Raw genomic sequence first — 25,641 nt, 5'->3', positions numbered from 1 at the left:
TTATGTAACCATCCTAGTTAGTCATTCCTCTGGCCCTACTAGAAAATTACATAAACGACATAACTGATGGAGCTATAAGCTAACGTTTTAGAATAAAACTTTTTACATTTCAAGATTAGCACGTGCACTTTTATTTTTTTGTAAACCTGTTTCGTGTATCATTGTTAATTTGGCCTCTTGTTATCAAAAAATAGTCATAAACTGCAGAGTCATTCCTCTGGTGAGTATATTTCTTTGAATTATATTTGTTTTTTCTTTCTGATGAATGATATATGATTATAAGTAATACATGAACAATTCTGAAAAATCTAGTTTGAAATTTTCAGCAGGGTCGGATTTATCGAATATTTCATTCAAAATCGTCATTCCTCTGACAAACAAGGTGCCAGAGGAATAACGGACATCAGTTTTAACCGAATTTTGAAACTTAAAATCATCTTATTATTCTAATGAAGTAAATCAAATTCATTTTGAGGTTAATATGCCGTTGTCAAGGGAAGAAGATTCAATGCCGTCAGAACTCTGGAATCTATTTTTTGATATTTCCGAAAAATCTCACTAAATTAAAGAAACTTGTCTGATCCTGTCATTATTTCGCATCAAGACAATGAAAACAATTTATATGAATTTCATATAAATATTTTCTAACTCTCGATTATACCGTGAACAGACTACTACTTCCTTATTTCAAATAGTGTACCTAGCATATTATTGCATCATTAGATAGCTCATTTGATGAAAATCTCAACAATATGCCATAACTTGGATAAAAACCCAACGGTTCATGTGTTAATGGGATTCTTATAAGAAAAGGGTGGCGACGAGGACTCCCTTTTTTTGTTTGAATATTTCTGCAGAAAATGTTCAATTGAGTTACCAAAACACTGAATTTTAGTCTCTTCCTGGGATTTTCAGAAGTCATAAACTACTTCCACTCATTTAGAAATTGCGGTTAATCCTCATTTCAAGTTCTTCCTCGATAACTCTGAAAGTTTTTATTTTAAGTATAATGTATACGTATTTTGATTCGTAGCATGGACTAAGAAAATAAAAAATATAGGATGTAATTCGAAAAGCTCAAGTTTCAAATTCATGTTATTCTAATACCCTACACATTTTTGGTACAAACCGCAAATATTTCCAAATTTAAACGTATTGGCAGGATCGAAAATAAAAGGGACTTTTTCAAAGGAAAATTTTTACTGGAGAAGAACCACAATTTTTTTCATAAGAATCCGATTAACTCATGAACTGTTGAGTTTTTACCCGAGTTAAGATCAATTATTATCATCAGATAGCTTATTCGATGATAATTTCAGCGATATGCCTCAACTTGGGGCATCAAGAGATATGATGCAATAATAAAGTGGGTATGCCAGTCAAAACAAGAAAGTAGTGGCCTGTTTCCGGTATAACCGCAAGTTGTAGAGATCTGAAAATATTTAAGGGAGAAAGATCATTATCTCAAACTCCAACATGCAAATTTTCAGCATAACATTATGATTAGTTTTCCTTAAACGTCTAATAGGCCATCGTGGGGAATCACCTGTATACTGCTATGTTAAAAATAATGAGCTTTTGTTCGCTCGTTTTTTATGAGCTAATGACGCAATTAGAGACCACATAATTGAATATGTGGTCATCAAAGGTGTAAATTGTGTATGAATGGACGACACGTCAGCATGAATTCGCATGAAGATTTATTTCCTTATCCCCATCGATAATTATCTCATCGATTATTATCTTAACCGACAATATTACAAAAAAGGAAAAAAAAACAATTCAAAAGTTATGATATTATTATATTTGAAGCTTTTATCGCTTAATCGCTATGTCTACTTTGAACACTTTATAACTTGAGAACCAGTGTCTTGTTATCATTTTTTTTTATCAAGGACATGAAGTTCTACAAAAAACTATACTACCATTTGAAAATAACCGGTAACCATTTTTCATACATTCAGGTGCCTGATCCTTTGTTATTCTTCTGAATATACTAAATGATAAAGAAACTGCGGCATCCAGAAGGAGCTGTTTAAATTTTATTTTTTTTTTGGTAAAACATAGATAGTATAGCAAGAAGTAAATGATTGAAATTTGCAGAAAAAAACGAAGGATTTCCATTTTTCTAGATACATTTTTTAATAATGTGTTTGTCCACATCTCGGCATTGATGCAATGAGATGGTCTATTTCTTCTTGAGGGATACTACCAAGCTACCTGTACTTCATGTCCCCGGAGCCGCCAAAGTCCGTGGGGACTGGGGTAAATGTCCAAGCCTTCCACTCATGATGTCCTAAACATGCTCTATGGCCGGAAGATCGGGGGATCTGGGCGACCATGGCAAAAGATTCACATATGTCGCTTCGAAAAATTTTAAATTAACTCTGGCAATATGAGGTCAAGCATTATCTTGCTGAAATATTGGATTCTCCAGCCGTTTAAGCTAAGGCAGAACATATGGCTCCACTATTTCTTGGAGGTAACGCAGCGCTGTCATGTAACCTCGGATAAATACTGAAGGTGGCCCACTTGCATGTGCAATAGCACCCCATACCATGAAGCCTACTGGCCGGTGTACATAACGCTCAACATCAAACGGAGGTTCACGTCTTTCTCCCCGACGTCGTCTAACCATTCTTCGGCCATCTTGTGCACCCAAGGAGAATCGAGATTCATCAGAAAAGACGACCTGATGCCATTCCACATTCCAATATTGACGTTCTCTGAAACACTGTAATCGTTGCTGGCGATGCTCAACCGTCTGAGGTAACACACAATGAGGTCGATAATGTTGTAGTCCAAAAGACCTTATCCGGCGGTAAATCTTTCGGACACTTACAGGAAGGCCTTGTTATTCTAACCACTCATCAACCCAAGATAGAGTAGTCGCAAATCGGCCTCTAATGGTCGTCTAATTGGACGTCGATCTTGAACTTCATTTGTGCCCCTTGGATATCCGGTGCTCTTTTTCGATTTTGGGCATTATCAAACTACGCTTGACAACATCTCATAACAGCAGTTGGATTTCTGTTCATACTACTAGCGATTTCTCGAAATGACAACCTTGCCTTCCGTAGACCAATAATTCTCGACCTCTTTCAAATTCACTCAGCTGGCGATAAATTCCGCGTACACGTGTTCTAGGCATTTTGAAAATAACTGAACATTGACTTTAGATCTCCTCGAACAGCTGGTTTGTTGAAAAATTTAAATAATTCGCGAAAAACGAATACAATATTTATGTAACAAAAATTGTTGACATGAAAAAACCTTCACAATTTTTCTCTCCAAATTTAATCATTTACTCCTTACTATAATATGTATGTTTTGCAAAAAAAAAAAATTAAACAGCTCCTTCTGGGTGTTGCAGTTCCTTTGTCAGTTAGTATATAGGGGAGGGTTGATACATTTTTTACAAAATTGTTAATAAAAAATTTGTGTTTAACATTTACCAATCCATTTATGTCAGAGTGAAATGTAAGCACTTCGCTTAAACGTTTAGCAATGTTTAATAACTGAAGTTGAAAATTTCAATCTTGATTATGAGTTCTTGAAATTGTCGGTGCAAAGTGTCTCAAACCTCCCTATACATGGAAGGCTTAATACACTGAAAGGGAGGTTTGAACAATAAGAAATAAGGTACAAGCAATAAGAAGAAATCAATTTTTTATTATCATAACACAACCTAATTCCTACATAATTCGCAAGTAAACATTTTTATTTTACTACTGACACTTGCACAGGCTGAATGGCACTCCATTTTCTGATCCAGATGACGGATGACAGATTTTGGAGTTCATCAGAAAATGGATCTTTTTCATTTTCGTCCTCAGGATCCAAGTCATCAAACACACTTTTTCTTGTTTTTCATTTCTGTTAAAAAAATTTTTTTTGATGTGAGATTTACAAACCTCCATAGAAGACAAATTTAGAAGATATAGGACGTGAACATGAATAATGAAATGCGCATCAAGAATAAAGTAATGAATTTCGTTAGTTTCGGTCGATGAAGAGATGAAGCCTTACGTTTGATATGCAAATTCTTACATCGAATATGTAGAAAATACATTTTAGGCTTAAAAACTCTGGTTCGTGACGCGGTCGTTGCTAGATTTTAACTGACACTATTTCCCCCCTTAAGATGCACTTCACGCGATTACGCCTTCTTTGAAGGTGAGAAATTTGAACGTGTATCAAACCTCCCCTTGTATCAACCCTCCCCAGTCTCCCCTACTGAATAATCTTTAAAGTCAACCTATTCCTGAACAACCTAACCTATCCTAACCTATTCCGGAACAACATACACTAACTCATTAACCTCATCTTCAATTCTACATTCTATATGCTGCGATTTCTTTCCATTGATCGCCTTTTTATCCTCATTCTGAAGTGCCATTCGATAAAACGAATATCCTGAACTTCGATCCATTCAATCTATCTCTTTCCGCAGGTAAAATGTTCAAGAGCGCAGAGCTGCCCTGGCTGATCCAATTCTTCCAGATGTTCTACAACGATAAACCGGTTGACTGGCTGCTGTATAGTCTGATTTATACCAAGTTGTGCAATATTGATAAGAGCCACGTAAGTAGTACGATTTTTTACGCTTCGATTATCGCGAATTTCACGATGTGGTGATTTTGAGACGTATGCCTGGGGAAAATTTAAGCTGGTGAAGATGACTGCGAGAATGTGATAGCGGATATGAAAATTGCAATAGCACGACTGCGGTATATCATAAAATTTTATATCTGGAACTATGGGAGAAGGATGAAAATGAATAGTTCACACGGGATGAAAAATCAATACATTTGTTGAAAGAGAGACAACAAAAAGAAAGATTACTAATTGAAAGGCATAACAAGCCAAAGAAATGCGAAAAAAACAAACAGAAAACAAAAAATCATGCCGATAGAATGGCTTCGAATCTATCAGAATTAACAATTACATAATTTCGGAGATGATATCTGAAAAGTTTACTTTCTACATTGGTTGTTGATTTAAGTTCTTGGGAAAGGAGGTGTTATAAAATGTTGGACCATAATATGACAGGCTCTCCTGCAAGTGTTTTTTATGGAACCTTGGTACAAACAGATCTCCACGCAGAATCTGTCTGGTTTGAAACTCGTGCTTAATAATTTTTTTTTTCTTTCTCATTTGATTCAATATTACTTCATAAATGTACAGTTGTTTTATACTTAATTGACCAGACTCTACATAAAGCCTCTCAGTAGCACACCTTCTACCCACTTCAAGGATTATTTTAAGTATGTCCTTATTAACAACTTCAAGGATCCCATGTTATACCTATTCGCCCCACCCCATATTACAATTCCATATCTAAGGACATAAAGTACAAGAGCCTGGTAAACACGAAAACATTCTTTCGTGGACAGAACATTCCTGATGTTGAAAAAGATGTAGAATAGTCTCTTGAGATGCTTCACAAGATAGGCTGCATGTTCACTCTATCTTAGATGTTGGTCAACGAGGACACCAAGATACTTAATTGACTCAGTTTTTTCAATCGCTGGACACTGACATCCCAACCGGTTACAAGGATCCCCATGGAAACGTACAAACTGAGAACGTGGCTGATCAGATGCCCTGAGTGAAAACTCAATAATATTTTATTTTTTATTTGTATCAGTTGTCATGTTGAATCACCTGAAAAAGTCACAGTGTTTACGGATAATCATAATATTGAATTCGTGGAAAATGATTTTTGTTTTGTTCAATTTAAACATATTAATAATATTAGTTGATAATTTTTAAAATTGCACTTTTTTTAAACTCATTCCAGTATGCAGAAAAATTTATGATTATTATCATTTGCGTTTCATTTGATCTTATCTCAGATTTTCGATAGTGAATTTTATTTGGACCACAATTCAGGAAATAATATACATATATCAACAACTATAGAGGAAAACCTGCACTTGAATTAAAAACAAATAAATCGAATTGAATATACAGGGTGCCCGGTAGTAACTATAAAAACTCTTACCAAAGGTATAGTAGGACTAGGTGAGTACGGATTAATTGCAAATAATTAATTTCGGCTTTTCCTAAAAGATCCACAGGGTGAGTTTGCATATTCATGGAAATAATGAAACCGTCATCAGAACCAAACTTATCGGCAGAATTTATTGTATCGAGTCAGAGACATATTGATTTTTTCGATATTTCAGGACCGGAGTTTTCTCATTTGAATTGCTCAGGTTGAAAATATCACTTTATATTTTGAATTTGAAATAATTGTTCATATTCACAAAAAGTACATAAATTCAGCTCCAATACGCTGTGAAATTAGTCAGAATTTGAAAAATTTGATTTATTCTCATAAACAGGACTGAAATATCTCGTGATTGAACATGATAACTAAAATTCTTCGTGAAAAATCATTCAGAAGGTCAGGAGCTCCTTTAAACTCATTTAATGATGAAACAACAACAAATATAAAACATCGAATTCCAGTAGTTCAGTGCTGGATCTTATTATACATATATAAATATGGTGGAGTTCTGAAATTGGAAATTATTTTTTCAGATTTTTTCAAATATGACAAAATATTATTTTATAAGACATAACATCGCCGGTTACAGTGGTGCAGAGAACGTCAACATTGTAATGTGGAATGACATCAAGTCATTTCTCCTGATGAAGTAGGTCACCTTTAGTCTTTATTCGAGGTAACATGACAGCGCTGCGTTAACTTCAAGAAATAGTGGAGCCAAGTGTTCTCCCACTTCTCCCTTACCTTAACCGGCTCGTGAATCCAATATTTCAGCAAGATAATGGCTGACCTCATGTTTCCAAAGTTAGTTTAAACATTTTCGAAGCGACCCATTTGAATCTTTTGCCATGGCCGCCCAGATCCCCAGATCTTTCGCCTATAGAGCATGTTTGGGACATCATGGGTAGAAGGCTTGGAAATTTACATCAGCCCCCACGGACTTTGGCGGCTCTGAGACATGAAGTACAGGTAGCTTGAGATAGTATCCTTCGAGAAGAAATCGACCATCTTATTGCATCAATGCCGAGACGTGTTGGGGAGTGTATCCCAGATAATCGCAGTGCACAAATACATTATTAACAAATTTATCAAAAAAAAAAAATGTAAACCCTTCGTTTTTTTCTCCAAATTCAATCATTTACTCCTTGGTATTCTATCTATGTTTTCCAACAAAAAAAAATAAAATTTAAACAGCTCCTTCTGTGTGTTGCAATTTCTTTGTCAGTTAGTATATTTGTGGGATATGACTGGTAGAAGACTTACCACTCTGCATCATCCTTCACATACTTGCACAATCAATATTCGAAGCTCAAGATTCTTGAAACACGATATCACGAACAGATAACGACCATCTCATGTTGTTAATGCCTAGACGTGTACAGAAGTGCACTTTGCTATTGAGTGTCGACATACATGTAACTATGTATCGAAGAGAGGATGAATTTGGTAAAAACCGTGACCTTATAAATTCGACTGTTTTGAGAGAAAATTGGAAAATGGAGTAAAATGAAAGTTCTCAAAACATCGTCGTTATTAGTGCTATCTGCATGAAACAAAAACATCCTACAGACACTTTTCTTAGTAAAATCCACTGGTGTAATAATTCATTTCTTATTGCCATTAGTTCTGAAATTATAAGAAAAAATTGTGTTTTTTTAAATGAAAACATAAATTTCGTATCAAACTATAGAAATTATCAAATTTATCTACAATGATCTGTGAACTTCAAATAATTAAAATATTCGGTGGCCACAAAGGTCACCGGATTTAACAAAGTTAAATTTTTCCCTCCGTTCACATTTACAGAACAACTTTTATCAATTTGAAAATGTTGAAATTTGAAAAAATCTAACGGTGTTGAATCCGGAACCGAATGATTCAATTATTTGAAGTTCACAGTTTATTATGAGCACGAGGATGGGCACTAGGTTGATTTGCCGTGTGAAACAGAAACATTTGTTGATTTTTATAGTTTGATAAGAAATTTATATATCCTATTATATGTTTTTGAAACAGGAAGCAAACGATTTTATTTGTTATAGAAATTGATATTGTTTATATTTAAAAAACATAATTTGGTATTACAACTCCAATCTAATAGCAATTAAACATAAATTATTATAACAGTGGATTCCACTTAAAGAAGTTTTTGATGTTTTTGTTTCATGTTGATAGCAGCAATAACAAAGAAGTTATGAGAACTTTCCATTTCACGCCATTTCCCAGTTTTTTTATAGCTTAATTTTCTCAAAAATCGAGCCCGAAAATGTATCATTCATTTTTTCTAGCTCGAAGGGAGATCCTCTCACTCGGGACAACCGGTACATAGTTTATATCGCATTACATTATTAAATCAAATAATATTCTAGGAGGAAACTCCTGAATACTGTAATTATTAATAATACAAGTGCAGAAGGCATTGATATTCTTCCACGAGTTCAAAATTCAAAAACGAGCCACGAAGTGGCGAGTTTTGGAATGAACGAGTGATAGAATGAGCCTTCTGTACGAGTATTATACATTATTTTCTCTAATTCATTGAATTTTCATTGAAATTAATGAAATATTTCCATAAATATATTTTAGTGATTTTTGCATTGAAAAATGTTGGTTGGCAGAACTGATTTCTTTAAGGCAAATTGATGAATTGACAGATAAAGCCGTGGCGGAAAGTTCGGAGTACCAACATAGAATAATAAAATATAACCATGAAAACTGTGCGTTTCTGATATATTCTCGCACGATTTTGTTCTACAAGATGTGGAAGAATGAACGGGATAACCACAGAATTAGAGAAATTAATAGAGGGTAGCACCGTTATTAGGAGAACCAGCGCCTTCGCCAATTTGCTATGATTATTTATATGGACTAATGACCTTCATTCATAACATTTCTGAAAATAAAAACATGTTTTACGAATTGAGAAGAATTGTTTGGAGGAGCGAATCGATTGAATGTATTATTTTCGGAACGTCGAAATTCATTTTGGCATCCTTAAATAACTGTACCGACGCGACGGCTTCACTGGGACATATTGCTGTACAAAACTTAACCCTTTGTGTCCTAGTGTGTCCACTGTGGGACACAAGTTAATAATTTTTTTCTCAGATGTGCTAATGTGCTCACCGTATAGCCATATATTGCTTAGTTCGCGTAAATACCGTATCTACACATAGGAGCGCGAACTACATCGCTGATCCATACGGAAACGCATTGGATGTAAACTAATATCCACGATTGTTTACTAGCTATATGAAGCAGCTATTTTATCGTGTTTCGAAGTGAAATAAAAAACATGGAAGGTAGTTTTTTTCTTGGGAAATATATAAAAACTTATTATAAATTGTCATGTTCGTGAGCTAATGTGAATATCATCTAATAATAAATTTATTTTTCGCGTGAATGTCGGTGATCTCGTCTTGGGGACACAAGGCAAATGGTAACTTTTTCATTTTTTTTTCAGAGAAAGTATCTTTCTTATTTCGTGATTTGGAAGAGTTGAATTCTCAGGATTTATTCTCTGTTCTAGAAGAAATACCATCTGGGAACAACTCGGAGGTTGATGATTGTTCTGATGATGAGTTACTTCAAGGTGAACAAAAGATCTGCATGGTCGCAGTTCCCGGAAGGCTCACCGAAGCAAAACGACCCCAGTTCAAATAATAATAATACTTCAAGGGAATGATGTGGAAGATGAGAATGACTTGATTGACATAAATTCTCTCGATATCATTTATGCGGACGATCTTTTAGAAATTGAAAATTGTGTTGTACATCATTTCAATAATTCAATGAATGTAGCTGCAGATTAAGATTTATGTAGCAGCGAAGATGAAATCGATTTGAATACTGTCAAGCAAAAAATTTCACGGAATAATACGATTTGGACAACTGAAAACTCGTACTGCCCACAAAATAAAAAAGAATTCAACGAATCTTATGGACTGTTTAAAAATTTTTTTCAGAATTTCATACGAAGTAGATTTTCGTATTAGGTTTCATTAAAAATAATAATATGATTTACATTGTGTAAAATTTCTTCATTGCCTAGTGTCCCCACAATGAGGACACGTCCTGAAGCAAAAATCCCTTGTCCGAAAACTCAAAAACATGTTTATTCACTTTATTCAATCATACTTGAATACTATTGTTTGATTCTCAACAGAAAAATATCGATAAAATTAATTCCGGTCACAAAGGGTTAAGGTAAATGAGGGAGAAAGCTGGATCGTACAAGAAAACATGCTAGCATTTATGACCATTATTTACTCATTGGTATTTATTTACTCATACATCATTTAACAGCCTAGGCCAATCGCAGAATAGGGAAAAATCACAAGAAATAAAACCTTATTGAAAACAATACATCTTATATGAAGAAAGAAAAAAAAATTGAAACCAATTATACAAAAAAAAGGAGATGCCCACACCGGCCACACCTAAATCCACATTTTGTAATTTAATTCAGAGTTTCATCCCAGAATGGTCCTTCGTTTAACAGATGGTTTAATATTGAAAATAGGATAGCTCTGACATTTAAAACTTTTTGACAACTTTCATAATAACGGTCACAACTCTTAATATATTACCCTGTGTATCTCAAAAACTGGTCTTAGCAAAGCCAATACTATTTGACATTATAATAGTTTTTTCGAAATAAGACTACTGACAAAAAAATGGAAGATTCCAAGGACGACTTTTTCAATTACAGGGTGAATTATGAAGTTAACGAATTTTATTGTGAATAATGCTTGACTCACCACGTATCTAACAATAATTTAACTAGTCAAAAATTATTACCTTATGGGTAAGCAATATTTGTCGCGCAATAGTAATTTACGTAACAAGTCCGGAAAATATGGTTTTTTTGGACGAATAGACAAAATTCCAGGACGAGCGTAAGCTCGTCCTGGAAGTCTGTGGGTCCAAAAAAAACATTTTCGGGCGTGTTGCGTACAATATTTTTTCGGCAATCATGTAAAATAACACTATCGCTGCTGCTTTCCATATTTTATTGCGATTGCGATAAAAAAACATGCAAATTTTTGACAACTAATTTCATATGAACTGTCATCCGTTATCTCGGTTGCTATGGATTCTATGATTCTTTTCCGGACTAGTCCGGGAAGTACGTACTTTCCGGACTAGGCCGTGAAATGCTACTTTCTCAGAGAATAAGCGTCCGGGAAGTGATCACTTCCCGGACGGTTGCCGAAAATAGTAATTTACGTAACAAGTCCGGAAAATAGGGTTTTTTTGGACGAATAGACAAAATTCCAGGACGAGCGTAAGCGAGTCCTGGAAGTCTGTGAGTTCAAAAAAACCATTTTCGGGCGTGTTGCGTACAATATTTTTTCGGCAACCATGTAAAATAACACTATCGCTGCTGATTTCCATATTTTATTACGATTGCGATAAAAAAACATGCAAATTTTTGACAACTAATTTCATATGAACTGTCAGCCGTTATCTCCGTTGTTATGGATTCTATGATTCTTTTCCGGCCTAGTCCGGGAAGTACGTACTTTCCGGACTAGGCCGCGAAATGCTACTTTCTCAGAGAAAAAGCTTCCGGGAAGTGAGCACTTCCCGGACGGTTGCCGAAAAAATATATTTTCCTATGAGAAATGTTACTTTGAAAAAATGTCATTTTCCAACTTCAACACCCTGTAACTCGAAAACTTATGATAGGATTGAGTCGAACCCATAGACTTTTTTGTTCAGGAGATCATATTCTACAACATACGAAAAATTCAGAAAAATTAACCGAAAACAATTGTTCCATTAGGTTGCCGCCTGGTCTATTCTTATAGAAAATAATTAGTGTTTGAAATCAATAAAATTCTGAATCAAGTAAGTAACGTAACAGTAAAAGGCATTACGAATCCATTATTCGAACAGAGTGTATACAGCCAATGCTGCACTTTCGAACAATAACTGTTTATTTTGTTTGCTAATTGTGCACCAATAGCTTTGAACAATTCAGTGTTGCTCATACAGCTTCGATACATTAACCACAACATGCTCTAATTATTGTATAAACTCCAATAGAGTTTGCATAAACAAATTTCCAATCAGACCAAACGTTCGATATTGTTGTCTGGCAAGTTGGTGTCTGATTCTGGAATTTCCAGGAAAGCTGCACATGAGGTTGAAAGTATTTCAACCAATGAATCCCACTGATGAAACTTTGCTGGCTGAAACTACCAGTTAGGCGAAACTAGTCAGATATATTGTGGAAGGTGAAATATGTTGTTCGATATTTGAACTGGAGTTCGAAACGGAAACCACACGGGAATTCAAGCGTTGCTTCATGTTATGGTATATTATACTTGCAATGAAGTATTACTACCGGGAAATCATGAAATAAACGGAACACTAGATTGATATGTCATTTCCAGAAAGTAATAGAATTTATTAATTTACATGGTGCCCCAAATTAATGGCTCGCTGAAAGCAGCTTGAGATCTATAAGACTTAAAAAAATCTTCAAGGACCCCCGATCTCTTTTTTTGTGGCCTCATTTGAAAACTTATCGTAGTATTTTTCAAGTACCTACCTATACCTGATTTAGTCCAACTGAAGGACCGAATTATCAAAAAGGTTGAAGAAATTAACAATTCACACCATACATTGGATAATGTCTTCAAAACTGGAAAAATGGAATAAGGACGATCACTGACGTTATTTAATTACATACTGACATCTAAACTTCACAATCCTTGCGAATTGTTATACAGTTTCGTAAAGATATTTCATACTAACAAAACTTCTTAAGGAATGTAGCAATTCTCTGGCGCTCCCCCTTTCTCTGATCTTCACTCGCTCATTCGAGACTTTCTCCCTTCCCTCCTCTTGGCGGAGTGCACGTGTTACGCCAATTTTCAAAAAGGGAGATAAGCGTTGTTCTGATAACTATCGCCCCATCAGCCTGGTCCCGGTCATAGCGAAGATTTGTGAGAAGATTTGTGAGAGGGTTATATTGGAAGAAGTTTTACAATTTTCTCTTGGACACGGCATAATTCCTGATTGTCAACACGGCTTCCTCCCGGGGCGCTCGGTCATCACAAACCTCCTCCAATGTGTCAACTCCTGGTCGATGTCCCTTGATAAGGGCGACCCGGTTGATGTCATTTACCTTGACTTCTCTCGAGCCTTCGACCGTGTGCCACATAGACGTCTCTTGTCCAAACTCGATCATATCGGAATTCGTGGCCGCCTCCTCTCATGGATCGAGGCTTTTCTTTCGAATCGCGTCTTCCAGGTTCGTGTAGGCGATTCTATCTCTTCACCGAGAGCTGTCATGAGTGGAGTACCGCAGGGCTCAGTGTTGGGTCCAGTTCTTTTTCTACTCTACGTTTCTGACCTGCCACATCATGTCATCTCCCACTTCTCACAGTTCGCCGATGACACCAAGATGTTTGGTCCCTCCAGTAGCGCCTCCACTATTCAAGATGACCTCGACTCCATTTCGCGGTGGTGTGAGGAATGGCAACTGCCGCTCAACAGTGGGAAGTGCGTCGTCCTCCACATGGGTCCTCATAATCCACGCCAGAGGTACTATCTCAATGGAGTTGTCATCCCTGTTTCCAGCAGCCATTGTGATTTGGGTGTTATAGTGACAGATAACCTGAGTTGGTCCGATCACATCCTCCATGCTGTCAACAAAGCCAAAAGATCCTTATTCCTGATTCAAAAAGCATTTGGCAGGTGTGATCCCCTTACGTGCGCTGCTGTATACCAAACTTACGTACGGCCTACTTTAGAGTTCGCCGGGCCTGTTTGGAGTCCGACGTTGTGCCGCGATTTGTCATTGCTGGAGGGTCTCCAACGTCGTGCAACGCGCCTCCCTTACGGAATCTCGCGCCCGTCATACAGTGAAAGACTCTCCATAATGAACCTACCAACTTTCATGGACCGGAGGATTCGTGGTGACCTCATCACTACTTTTCGAGCTCTGAATGATCTGTTTGGTGTCAGTTTGAGCAACCTATTCACGTTGAACAGGGATAGCCGTCTGAGAGGCCATGCTTTCAAGCTACGAGAAGAAAACTTTAAAACTGTGCAAAGGCAAAACTTTTTGACAAACCGGATATTCGGTGTTTGGAACGCGTTACCTCCTGCTGTGGTGGAGTCAGTGTCAGTGAACTCGTTCAAAAACAATTATGACAGTTGGCATTCAAGTGAAAGGAACCTTTTTGTGTAATTTTTTTTTTTTCTCTCCAGATCATCTGTATATTTCGCTCTTCAAGCACTTTTACCTTGTTCTCTTCTTTAAAAAAAAAAAAAAATATTTTTTCTGTGAGTTTATAGGCATTGCCTAAACTTTAATCTTTGTTTAATAATAATAATAATAATAACACTCAGTTCTGGGATTAGTGGTTCCTCGTTGCGGAGAATTTTCAATCTCCTCGTTAGCTCAGTTGGTAGAGCGACGGACTAGTGATTCGAGTACTACAATTATACAATGGACATAAAATCAATAAAATCTCGAAATAAATTGAGTACAAAAGAGCTGATTTCCGCATTTCAACATATACACTAACTGACAAAGACAAAGGAACTGCAATACCCAGAAGGGGCTGTTTAAATTTTAACTTTTTTTTTATTGAATTTGAAGAAAAAAACCGTGAAGGTTTTTTCATAAAAACAATTTTTGTTACTTAAATATTGTAGTCGGTTCGAGTGTGTTCGAGGAGATTCAAAGTCGATGTTTAGTTGTTAAAACATATTTATGAAGAATTTAATTAAGTTAGTGGATTACATTTATATTGTTTTCAATAGCCGAGTGCTAAATAAAGTTTATTATTATTATTATATTGAAATGCCCAGAGCATGTGTACGCAAAATTCATGGTCTACTGCTATGAGATGTTGTCATGCGTGTTTTGAAATTGCCCATCGAAGAAGAGTAGAGTATGACGTCGAACTTCATTTGTTCCCCAAATGAAGTTCAAAATAAACGTCTAAAAATTATGGCCATTAGATGCCGATTTGCGACAACTCGATCTTTGGCTGATGAATGGTTAGGAGAAAAAAGACATCCTGTAAGTGTCCGAACGGTTTACCGCCGGATAAGGTCTTTGTTACCTCTGACGGTTGAGCATCGCCGGCAATGATTACAGTGGTGCAGAGAACGTCAAAATTGGAATGTGAAATGGCATCAGGTTGTCTTTTCTGATGAATTTCGATTCATTGTAAATTGTTAAATGTTTGTTTTTTTTCAAATTTCAATCATTTACTGCTTGCTATAATTTAAATATATACAGGGTGGCCACTTTTTTAATGGGATTGTATTGGTAAATTTTAAACCATAAGAGTTAGAATGTCGGTCAAATGGAGAAAAAGTTGCATGCATAGAAGCATTATCAAGCAGTTCAAACAAATCGAGATTATCAAGGCCGGTTTTCGAGATATCATAAGAAAAGTAAATTATGTCATTTTGATTTTTCTTTTTTTCCCACTTTATTTCGAATATTATCAAAAAATGTTATAGGAATTTTTTATTTGACAGTAAATTATCCTCAATTTGACGTAATCAGATTTCGTATCCAACGTTTCGTACTCTCTGGGCCACCCTCAACCTCATTTTTTTCAATACGGACCTGCATATTTTATGACATTTTTCGAAATAACTTTTAACGCTGAATTCAACGATATATCATACAATGTCATTCAAAGTTGATTTTCAGGTGATTTTGACCCTCATCCAAATTTAATGGTGTGTATGTAAGAAAAAACAAGTCCATTAACGATATCAATGTTTTGACCCAAATTCAATCGAACCCAGAAAAAAAAATTGAGAACTGTGGCCAGTGAATGGAAATTTTTTAAAAACTGCTGTTGATAAAATAGTCAAGAGACGCGAATACAATGATTTTAAATTTTAATACCAAGCCTTGCAATAATTATATCGTAATGATCTCAAAATAAAGTTCGATTTTTCAATTTGTTTCAACGGAATATATGACAAATACAACAATAGTGATACCTAGCGAGAAAATTGAGAATGTTTTGGAAGGTATTCAAGGAGACCAAACAAGCAAATGTATAAGAAGTATGGATTCTTCTTCTTCTTCTTTTTCTTTTTCTTCCTTATTAATAACACCATGTCTTGTCATCTTCTGTTCATCCAGCCTCTTGCGATGTATGCGAAGTATGGGTTCCAGAACCGTAAAGTGCATTTTACAAAATGGTAGACATTTCGAACACTTACTTCATTTATTTTCATTCACTTTCGAATAATCCTTTGATTTTTCTTTCATTAAATGATACTTTCGTTTAATTATTATGAATTGAAATATTTAAATGATTATTATAAAAGAAGAACCAAGAAACCAGTATACCGGTTTCTTGCTTCGATTCTAATATGTTCCATTTAGTTCATGATTGGTAAGTTGATTTTCTTATCGAAATTTATTGCATATTTCATGTTGTTAATTAAACTAAATGAAGGTAATACAGATCCGATTCAAAGAAAATTGGATAAGGGTCAAAATCACCTGAAAATCTACTTTGAATGACATTGTATGATATGTCGTTGAATTCAGCGTTGAAAGTTATTTCGAAAAATGTCATAAAATATGCAGATCCGTATCGAAAAAAATGAGGTTGAGGGTTGCCCAGAGAGTACGGAACGTTGGATACGAAATCTGATTACGTCAAATTGAGGATAATTCACTGTCGAATAAAAAATTCCTGTAACATTTTTTGATAATATTTGAAATAAAGTGGGAAAAAAAGAAAAATCAAAATGACATAATTTACTTTTCTTATGATATCTCGAAAACCGGTCCTAATAATCTCGATTTGTTTGATTCACTTGATAATGCTTCTATGCATGCAACTTTTTTTTCCATTTGACCGACCTTCTAACTCTTATGGTTTAAAAGTTACCAATACAATCCCATTAAAAAAGTGGCCACCCTGTATAATCCAAAATTTAAACAGCTGTTTCTGGGTGTTGCAGTTTTTTGTCAGTTAGTATACAATCAGAAGAGCGGATTTCCACATTTCAACATATGTATTCCGTAAGGATCCATTTACTTTTGCGTAGAAGGATTTGCTAAAAGGTATTCATTATTTATACGCTTTTACTTCAATTACCTTTTTCCTTTGAGCAGATCGTTCTTTTTATTATTATGGGGCATAGACTCAACGGAATTTTTCCATCGCTCAGTAATCTGAAGCAAATCCCGAAGCCGAGGCTTCAGCCGGAACAATCATTCCAAGTGTCAATATGGACAATCCATCAAGTTCCGCAGGCCGGATATTCTTCGACTGAACAAATGTTTAATTAAGATCGGAATTCGCGGTTCATGGGGACACTGTATTCCGGTATCATCTATTATGAACCGAGTCCTGGAAATGAGGTTGCATGGAAGCCGAACGAGAACCATTCGCCCAAATTGCCTATTATGACTGAGGTAAACTGAAATTGCGGAGCAACTAGTGGCCCAATTTTGAGACAGCGCACAAGTCGTAGGTTTTGGACGGTTTATTAGTCGGGCAATAATCGTGAGATCGTTGTGTTATTTCACGTTATTGTTATGGCAGGTTGCTGCATTTTATAGGAATAATTTATAGAAACTGAACTGTGATCTTTGGAGAGTTTGAATGAGCGTTCGACCCGTTTGGATTATTGGTTCTGCTGAATTAAATGAAAAATGAAATTTCAGATCGGCAGCGACTTGAAAGCTCTCGTTTATTCATACATCTAGTTCTTTATTCATATGAGATGGAATTTACTAAGACGTCATTATTGTCACTTAGTTCATTCAAGTTAGCGCAGTTATAATATGAAAGAGAAATTGAAAATGTAATGAAATTCATTAAACCGAAGAAAGTTTCTGATATTTACAATTCATCTCTTGGTATCTTAAAGGATGTCGGGGAAGAAGGAGCCAAACCAATTTCTTTGATTATAAATGTAGGCTTGGTTAATCGATCGTCTAGAGGTATGATTCGATTACCTGGCTTTTCGTCTTTTTCTCCGTGACTTTGTTGGATTTGTAATAATTGAACTCTTTTATTATTTGCATCTATTTACAAAGCAACAATTATACAGTACAAACTCAGTATTGAGAAAACCCTAATAACGTCCTAATTACAAGTTTCTCACTACGGTACTGAATTTCGTCTTTAACTCTAGTGTTAATTACTCGAAACGTCTTCGATTATCACGTCTTTGTCGTACTTCAAGTTTTCGGTCGTCTCGTCTTTTATTTGTTCGCGACTCTTCTTAATCTAGTCCGCGAATCGTCTTTTCGTCTTACGTCTTAAGTTTCAACCGACAGAACTTACTCTTACTTCGACTTAGACCGAACTTTACTCGTCTTCGTCTTAACTTGAACTGACTCTCTGCCGATTGGAACTTACCCTGTCTCGAATATCGACCTCCCTTTTTTCGGCTTGAACACACCCTTAGGGAAAGTACCATCCCCTAGTCCAATAAGAGCTTTGCCGTACCGCGGATTCCTGGAAATCGAATATTCTCGAAGGACTAGAACCTGATACACAGATGTGACACATCTGGTATGACCGTATTGTCTTCGAACTTTCACAACCCCCAGTAAATCTCTTCAAGATTTACAACCCTTGACATATCTTCGACACCTCGAAGAATAACACATCCTTTTTACATTATATGTACAATAACAATTCGTTCCCTGTAAATTCATTGAAAGTGTCATGCCCTCGACACTTGAAGAAACTAATAGGTCTCCAAGCATCCGGTTGACCATCTCAATTATTCACAGTACTGAAACAATAACTGGATCCTACATAAATGAATGTTTTCGACAAGGTTATTCTCCCAATGAATTGAAGATTGCTAAAATAATTTCCATTTAGAACGATTGCAACTTGACCACATTTTCAAGGAGATAATAGAAAATTAGAGACCCATTTTCATTGCTGCCGTCATTTTCCAAAATACTAGAAGCTGTTTGTTTGTGATTGTCTAGCTTCTAGAAGTTATTGTTGACTCCAAACATAGTTTTAGACGGGGAAGATCGACCAAAACAGCCATATATTTAGTTTCCTGCAAAACATCCATCACGCTCTAGAAAATGGAAATATTACCATTGGACTCTTTCTAGATCTGTCCAAGGCATTTGATTCATTATACCATGACTACATTATGATGTAGCTTCTCTATGGAGAAGCTTACAATTCAAACAGAAAACAGATGACAACTATTAGAAAAATGGAGCAACTGAAATGTCAGATCAAATCAATGTCGCTTTGTGAATATCTCAGGGAAGTGTTTCAGGTCCAATGCTTTTTATTATTTTCTCTAATGATTTCGATGACATAAAAGAGATTTAGACAATGTGGAAATTGTGAGATATGCAGATGACATGAACGTCAACAATAGATCCAAAAAATACCCTGAAGCTGTTTTTAAGACTAAGAGGATCATGTGCAATGCTGGAAATTGGTTCACAACAAATGGTCTTAATGACGAAAAAACTGTTTCAATTTTATCCAAATCTAGCTATTCTGGATTCAGTACAGCAGTAAAAATAATTTTGGAGGAGACTCCAATAGAACACTGCAAAAAGTGCTAATTACTCCTGCATAAGGTACTTCAACAAATTGCCTATACCATTAAGAAGAGAAAAAAATTATATGAAATTCAAGAAAGCTTTTTTTTCAATTATGATTGTAACAGTTCATTTTGACGATATTTCGATTTTCGATTTTTACTTGTGAAATTTTTTATTATTGAATGAATAATACTTTTTTTATCATCTAAAATTTTCGAAATTATAATGAAGAACAAGATGTTAATCTCGATGGAAAAGGAAAGTATGATATTTCAACGAAAAATCGACATGGTTATAGAAGAGTATCACTTTTGCACTCATGGAAGCGTTAAATGAAATTATAGACTATGGTCGACGGCAAAACTGTGAGAATATTCAAATTCGACCTCAGTAAAGCATTCAATACGGTTTTTCATGAACTTTAACTGAAGGAAATTACACGCTTGTGGCTTCAGGGAAAATGTGATCACATTGCAGAAGAAAACGGTCAAGTGGAATGGTATCTTTTCAGCAGAACAAGAAGAATATGGGGTACCTCAAGGATCCGTACTGGGGCCGATTATTTTTCTTATTTACATAAATGACCTGATCATCTTATCCTGTTACTTCTTACGTTTTTTCTGTGATGATATCTATCATTCATGATACAAAAAAGAATTCATTGAGGAGGCCAAACTAGCCATTAAAGAATTTGATAGATAGCTTTTATTGAATTCACTCAAGTTGGATTAAAAGAAAACAGTAAAGTTGGAGTTGGAAGGCAGGGAGAATCGACCTTCTGTGAAGTTCTTAGGAATTGTAATGGACAATAAATTGAATTGGGCTGCGCATCTTGATTATGTTTGTAGTGAATTGTCTAACCGTATTTCCTACGCGAGCGACTAATGTTACGATGTGTGCGATACGAATTGTTTGTACTACGCGAGCGATGCGAGAAATATCAAATAATTTAATCGCGGACATCGCGCGGAATTCGCGTCAAACAGTTTTACGACCGATACGACTGCACGAAGGACAGCGTTATTATATTGCAAGGTTTGATAAATTCGCTTTGGTCGCATCGCTCGCAATAGTTCACTCACGCAGGACAGGAGGAGGCTGAAGAAATGTGGTACTAAAAATATGGGCCGAACAGCGTATTCGAGTCCAAATGCTCCACTTCGCGTCAGTGGTTTCGTAATTTTCATATTATTTTTGTGAAGTTTCATTTTTTAAAATAATGTGATGAAAAGTAAGCATATTGACTATAACCTATAAAACTTCAATGGTACCTAGCGAATTTCCTAAACTACTAGTGGTTTTTGATTGTTGTGAAATAGCTTAACTTCAACGTGAAATTCTGTGGCATTCATTCGCTGAACTTTCGAAATTCAGAAATTCATTCGAATAAAGTTCAAATTAGAAGGACGGTTTAGAATATCCCGAGTGAATCTCAACGTGAACAACATTCTCGTGTTCAACTTCAAACTTTATAATTTAAGAGGAATTATTCGATGCACCATACACTTCCAAGTGTTTTTTGGAGTGAAGTTCTCTCTCGATATTCAACAAACCTCATTAAAATTCATTTACTTCCCAGTTTTAGCAACTGCCGAACTATGAGCTCATTGTAGCACAATGATGGCATAGAAACTTCAACCAAGTTTATTTGACAACTGCCTGCGAATGCGGGTTTAGAATTGCTTCGACACAAAACAAAGAAGAATGGTAATTAGCTTTCTGTTTATACACATCTGAGATTTTGTTATGTTGAATCTTTGATTGCTTGCTCAATTTCAAAGGGAATAGAGTTGGAAGAATATTTTAATAAGTCTGTTCAACTCATTGCGAATATATAATGTTGGACGAACTTGGTGAAAAGTAGGTGGGTAAAGAGGATATAAAGGAAGTTCGACGTTTTGCTTTAATTCTTATAACTCCAGAAACCAGAGAATTTTGCACCGCTCTGGTTGGAAAATGTGGAATTTGGAAAATATTTTATGTCGATAATATCAGTGTATTATTGAATGAAATAAAACTTAAATCTCAAATATAATTTTTCCATACCCGTATTATAATAAAACAGTTATATCCCCATAATCCGTTTCATAATAATATTCATTATGATACAGATTTTTATAACGATACAGTTTCTAGATACTAGCATCCTATAATTTTTCAATCAAGCAGATGTGAATTTGACGATTCTCATAGATTCCTATCTATATGTTCCACTTGTCAAAATCAGAAAGTATTGAATTTCCGTAAAATACGAGTTCCAAATTTAATTGAATGCATTAGAGGCAGAATGAGCTTTCTGTACGAATCTCCATAAATATTACACGAGACTTGATTGAGCTATTTTTTCATTACCTTATTGTTGCATTATTTACTATTAGTTGATAAATTCAGATTAAGTTGAGCAACTAACCAGAGATTTCCGTTAAAATTTTGTGATTTCAAGTGCTACTAAATGGTGCAGGCGCCGGTATCAATTTTCAACTTGCTACTAAATTGTGACCTACAAAACTCATGGGGAGTAGCTTCTCACCAATCTTTCAATGAAAAATATGAAAATTTGTAATTTTTTGCCTACATTTCAAATTTTTGGTAGTGTGGAAAAACAAAGAAAACTTCCTACGGGTGTTCATATTAGAATCATATTTTTATTTCATAGCTGTGAACAGTTATTCTAGAGATAACTCACAGTTTTTTTCCCTGAGTTTGATTTGTACTTATACTTATTGTATTTGAATGAACTCATTATCATTATTATATATTCTCCTTCCTGACAAATAATATTTCACCCTTGAATATGAAACATTTTTGTTGTTCTCTTAGAGTCAGTTTAATACCTAACATTCAAGTTACCATACTCCACGGTTTCTTTATTTATGTCTGACGCTGTTTAGATAACGATGTCATCATATTAAGCAATTGTTGGTTACTACCCAAAAACAAAAAGATCATGCTGACCCTACAACTCGATAGATTGTATTATATTTTCTTTCGACACAGTGGATAAGGGATTGTTTATTGGGGTCAAACTATAGCAAATTATCCCATCTTTCGAATATAACCTCACAAACCTTTAATTCTATTCGAAAGGGTTTCATCTGAATATTCTCAGATGTTTTTGGCGGTCTTCTATCATAGCATGACTCGTTTTAAAATTATGATCTACTAACACAGATTCATCCACATGATTTTTTCTTAAAATACGAGTGACATACATCTGTGTGACATTCTGAGTGAACTGGATAATTGTGTAGTCGACTGCTTAATGATACAAATAAGTGGTTACTCTTTTTTTCTAATACTCGAGCTTTCGGAATGATTTTATTCCTTCACCATGAGCAACTGTAAAACAATTAAATATTTAATATCACATAAAATTTTTTACCATTTACGCCACTTATAAAATTGAGGTTGCTATTAGCCTAAACCACAAAAATGTCAGATTTTGACATGTGAAAAAAATAATCGCTTTAATTTTCGATAATTTACATGTAATGTAATTTACATTTACATAGAATTTTTGACAGAAGGGAAATATTCTTTATTAATGTTTCGGATTTGATGTGGTAAACTGAGTAAACTTTATCGTAATCCAAACATAAAATTTCATATCTATTATTATGCTATATGCCCAATTTCAATTCATCTGGATTACTTCATCCTGAGGAATATTTCAATTGTTTGAGTGTTCGTTCCTCAAAGAAATCACCGTTTCATTACAATGTCTGCAATTTACGAAATTTTGAGCCAGGAATGGTCTCAAACGATATGGTTCGACTCACTTATGTTTGTCCGACCACGATAGATCTCGAACGAAAAAACCTAGAATTTTCAGGCTAGAGTCGGATCTCAAATTCCGCAGTTAGGGAATTTATTGTTATTATGTTATTGGGAATAATTCGAATAGGGATTCCATAAACATTCCAAATTGGTTCTTTTCTAATTTCAAATGCGTTCCTAGATTCGATACAATTTCAAACTTTGTGCAAAGTTTTATATTGATCACATAATTACAACCATGTAAAAATCAAAGAGAATATAGACAAAAAATCTGAATATTTCCGTCACCACAAAACTAGCGGAGTTGAGATTTTGGGTGTTCATCAGAAAAAAACAATTTCAAGTTCAGTGCTAAATTTGACGCCGATCTGATCGGGTTGAAATGCAACTGACTTCAGATTATAGAAGTATACAGGGTGTGGCGTAATTAATGGATAATCCTGTACTGGCGAATAGGGGAGGTCATGGCCGACCAGAAAATGTAAAGTTATGTTCAGTAAAATTATCATAGTTTTCGAGATATCAGACAATTTCATTTTTTTTCTAAATAGTGCAAACATCAGGATTATCCTACTTTTTTTCTAAATTAAGCAAGATGGTAGGAATTTGGTAGTTTATCTCATAGTACAGCTATCTGAGAGTAAAATAAAAACAATGCCCAACGAAATAATAAGATTTGTGATCACATCATTGAAATTAGTGAATAAAGGTGCACTTTTTAGAAAAAAATTAAATTGTCCGATATCTCGAAAACTATGATATTTTTACTGAACATAACTTTACATTTTCTGGTCGGCCATGACCTCTCCTATTCGCCAGTACAGTGTGGCGTAATTAATGGATAATTAATTACGCCACACCCTGTATATAAAATAACAATTTAAAGGTTCATTCAAAATTTGTGTTGATCGCTTCACCTGAATCATAGAAAATTTTACTAGAATATCCATAAAAATGAGAAAAGCCTTAAGAACGTTATCTTTAAAGGTGCATTTCGCCCATAAATGAACAAATGGAAAGCTGCTGACTTCTCCGTTAGCTCTAGATTCCTAATTTTCAAAAAATATTCATTGAGCATAGTTATACGAACTCGAAATACTTATACAAAAACAAATATTTTGTATTGTGTCACTCCTAACTGGAGTAGTAACCGAAATCTCTCTATCCTCTTCTTGTCAGAATAATTTGGTCTTTATTCGCACATGTTTATATAGCATTCAAAGCGGGCAGTTAAGTACATATCATATGACTGAAGGGCCACGCTATATATATGGGCATGACACAGATTACATTGAATTGGCTCCGAGGAATTTAATTATGTGTTATCCTATTTCGCATGCAATAATCGGATATAAATTTCAAATGAATTCGAAAGTCCATACTGAAGGTCTAGAAATTTCCTCTCGATGTACTTTGATCTACCACTGCAATTATACAGGGTGGCCATTTGAAAACGAAACAGACGAGATTACAGACGAAATAAAGTTTTTCGATAGAAATGCTCGGACAGGTCGATTTCTGTTTCGAGGGGGACAACTTAAGATGTAGGTTACGGACGCATAGCGCTTCAAACCTTGCTGCTACAACCCCCACCCCCAATTTTTGAATAGGGAAGATGGGGTGAGTGATACCTCATTTGAAAGGTATTTTTATACTGATTTCAGCACAGTAATTGTTTTTTCATTTCATGCATTAGTTCTCGAAATATTCTTAACTAAGTATTTGAAAATGAAGTGGTGTTTTCATGGCACTTGTAGTGTTCGACATTTTGAGCTTCAAAACAACCATGACTGTGGCTTCCTTCCTAACTAACTAACGCATGAATATTTCGAGAACTAATGCATAAAATGGAAAAACAATTACTGTGCTGAAATCAGTATAAAAATACCTTTCAAATGAGGTATCACTCACCTCATCTTCCCTATTCAAAATTTGGGGGTGAGGGTTGTAGTGGCAAGGGTTGAAGCGCTATGCGTCCGTAACCTACATCTTAAGTTGTCCCCCTCGAAACAGAAATCGACCTGTCCGAGCATTTCTATCGAAAAACTTTATTTCGTCTGTAATCTCGTCTGTTTCGTTTTCAAATGGCCACCCTGTATAGATATATACAGAGAGGGCCATTGAAAACGAAACAGCGGCTCTGTAAGTCGGCAGAACCGAGTTATATAAAAACGCTCGGACACGTCAACAACATTTTCGAGGGGGACATCGTTCGCGATGAAATTCACCCGAAATACATTCCATCCCTCGGAGCTGTGACCGCCACCCCTAAATTTTTAAATGGCACCATATGGCAAGT

General features: G+C 35.3%; 1 protein-coding gene across 2 annotated transcripts in view; it reads left to right on the top strand.

Annotated features, from left to right (window-relative positions):
* Positions 1-25,641, top strand: part of LOC123671944 (alpha-1,3-mannosyl-glycoprotein 4-beta-N-acetylglucosaminyltransferase B) — a 257,900-nt gene that overhangs the window by 175,323 nt on the left and 56,936 nt on the right. For both annotated transcript variants that reach the window (XM_045605847.1, XM_045605848.1), the window contains exon 6: positions 4,454-4,584. In XM_045605847.1, the coding sequence (XP_045461803.1) occupies positions 4,454-4,584 (131 nt within the window). The remainder of the gene's footprint in view (positions 1-4,453; positions 4,585-25,641) is intronic.

The sequence above is a fragment of the Harmonia axyridis genome, chromosome 2 (assembly GCF_914767665.1).
Source record: "Harmonia axyridis chromosome 2, icHarAxyr1.1, whole genome shotgun sequence".
In the NCBI taxonomy this organism is placed as follows: Eukaryota; Metazoa; Arthropoda; class Insecta; order Coleoptera; family Coccinellidae; genus Harmonia; species Harmonia axyridis.
The sequence above is the reverse complement of the archived record's forward strand: the minus strand, read 5'-3'. Positions and strand labels throughout refer to the sequence as shown.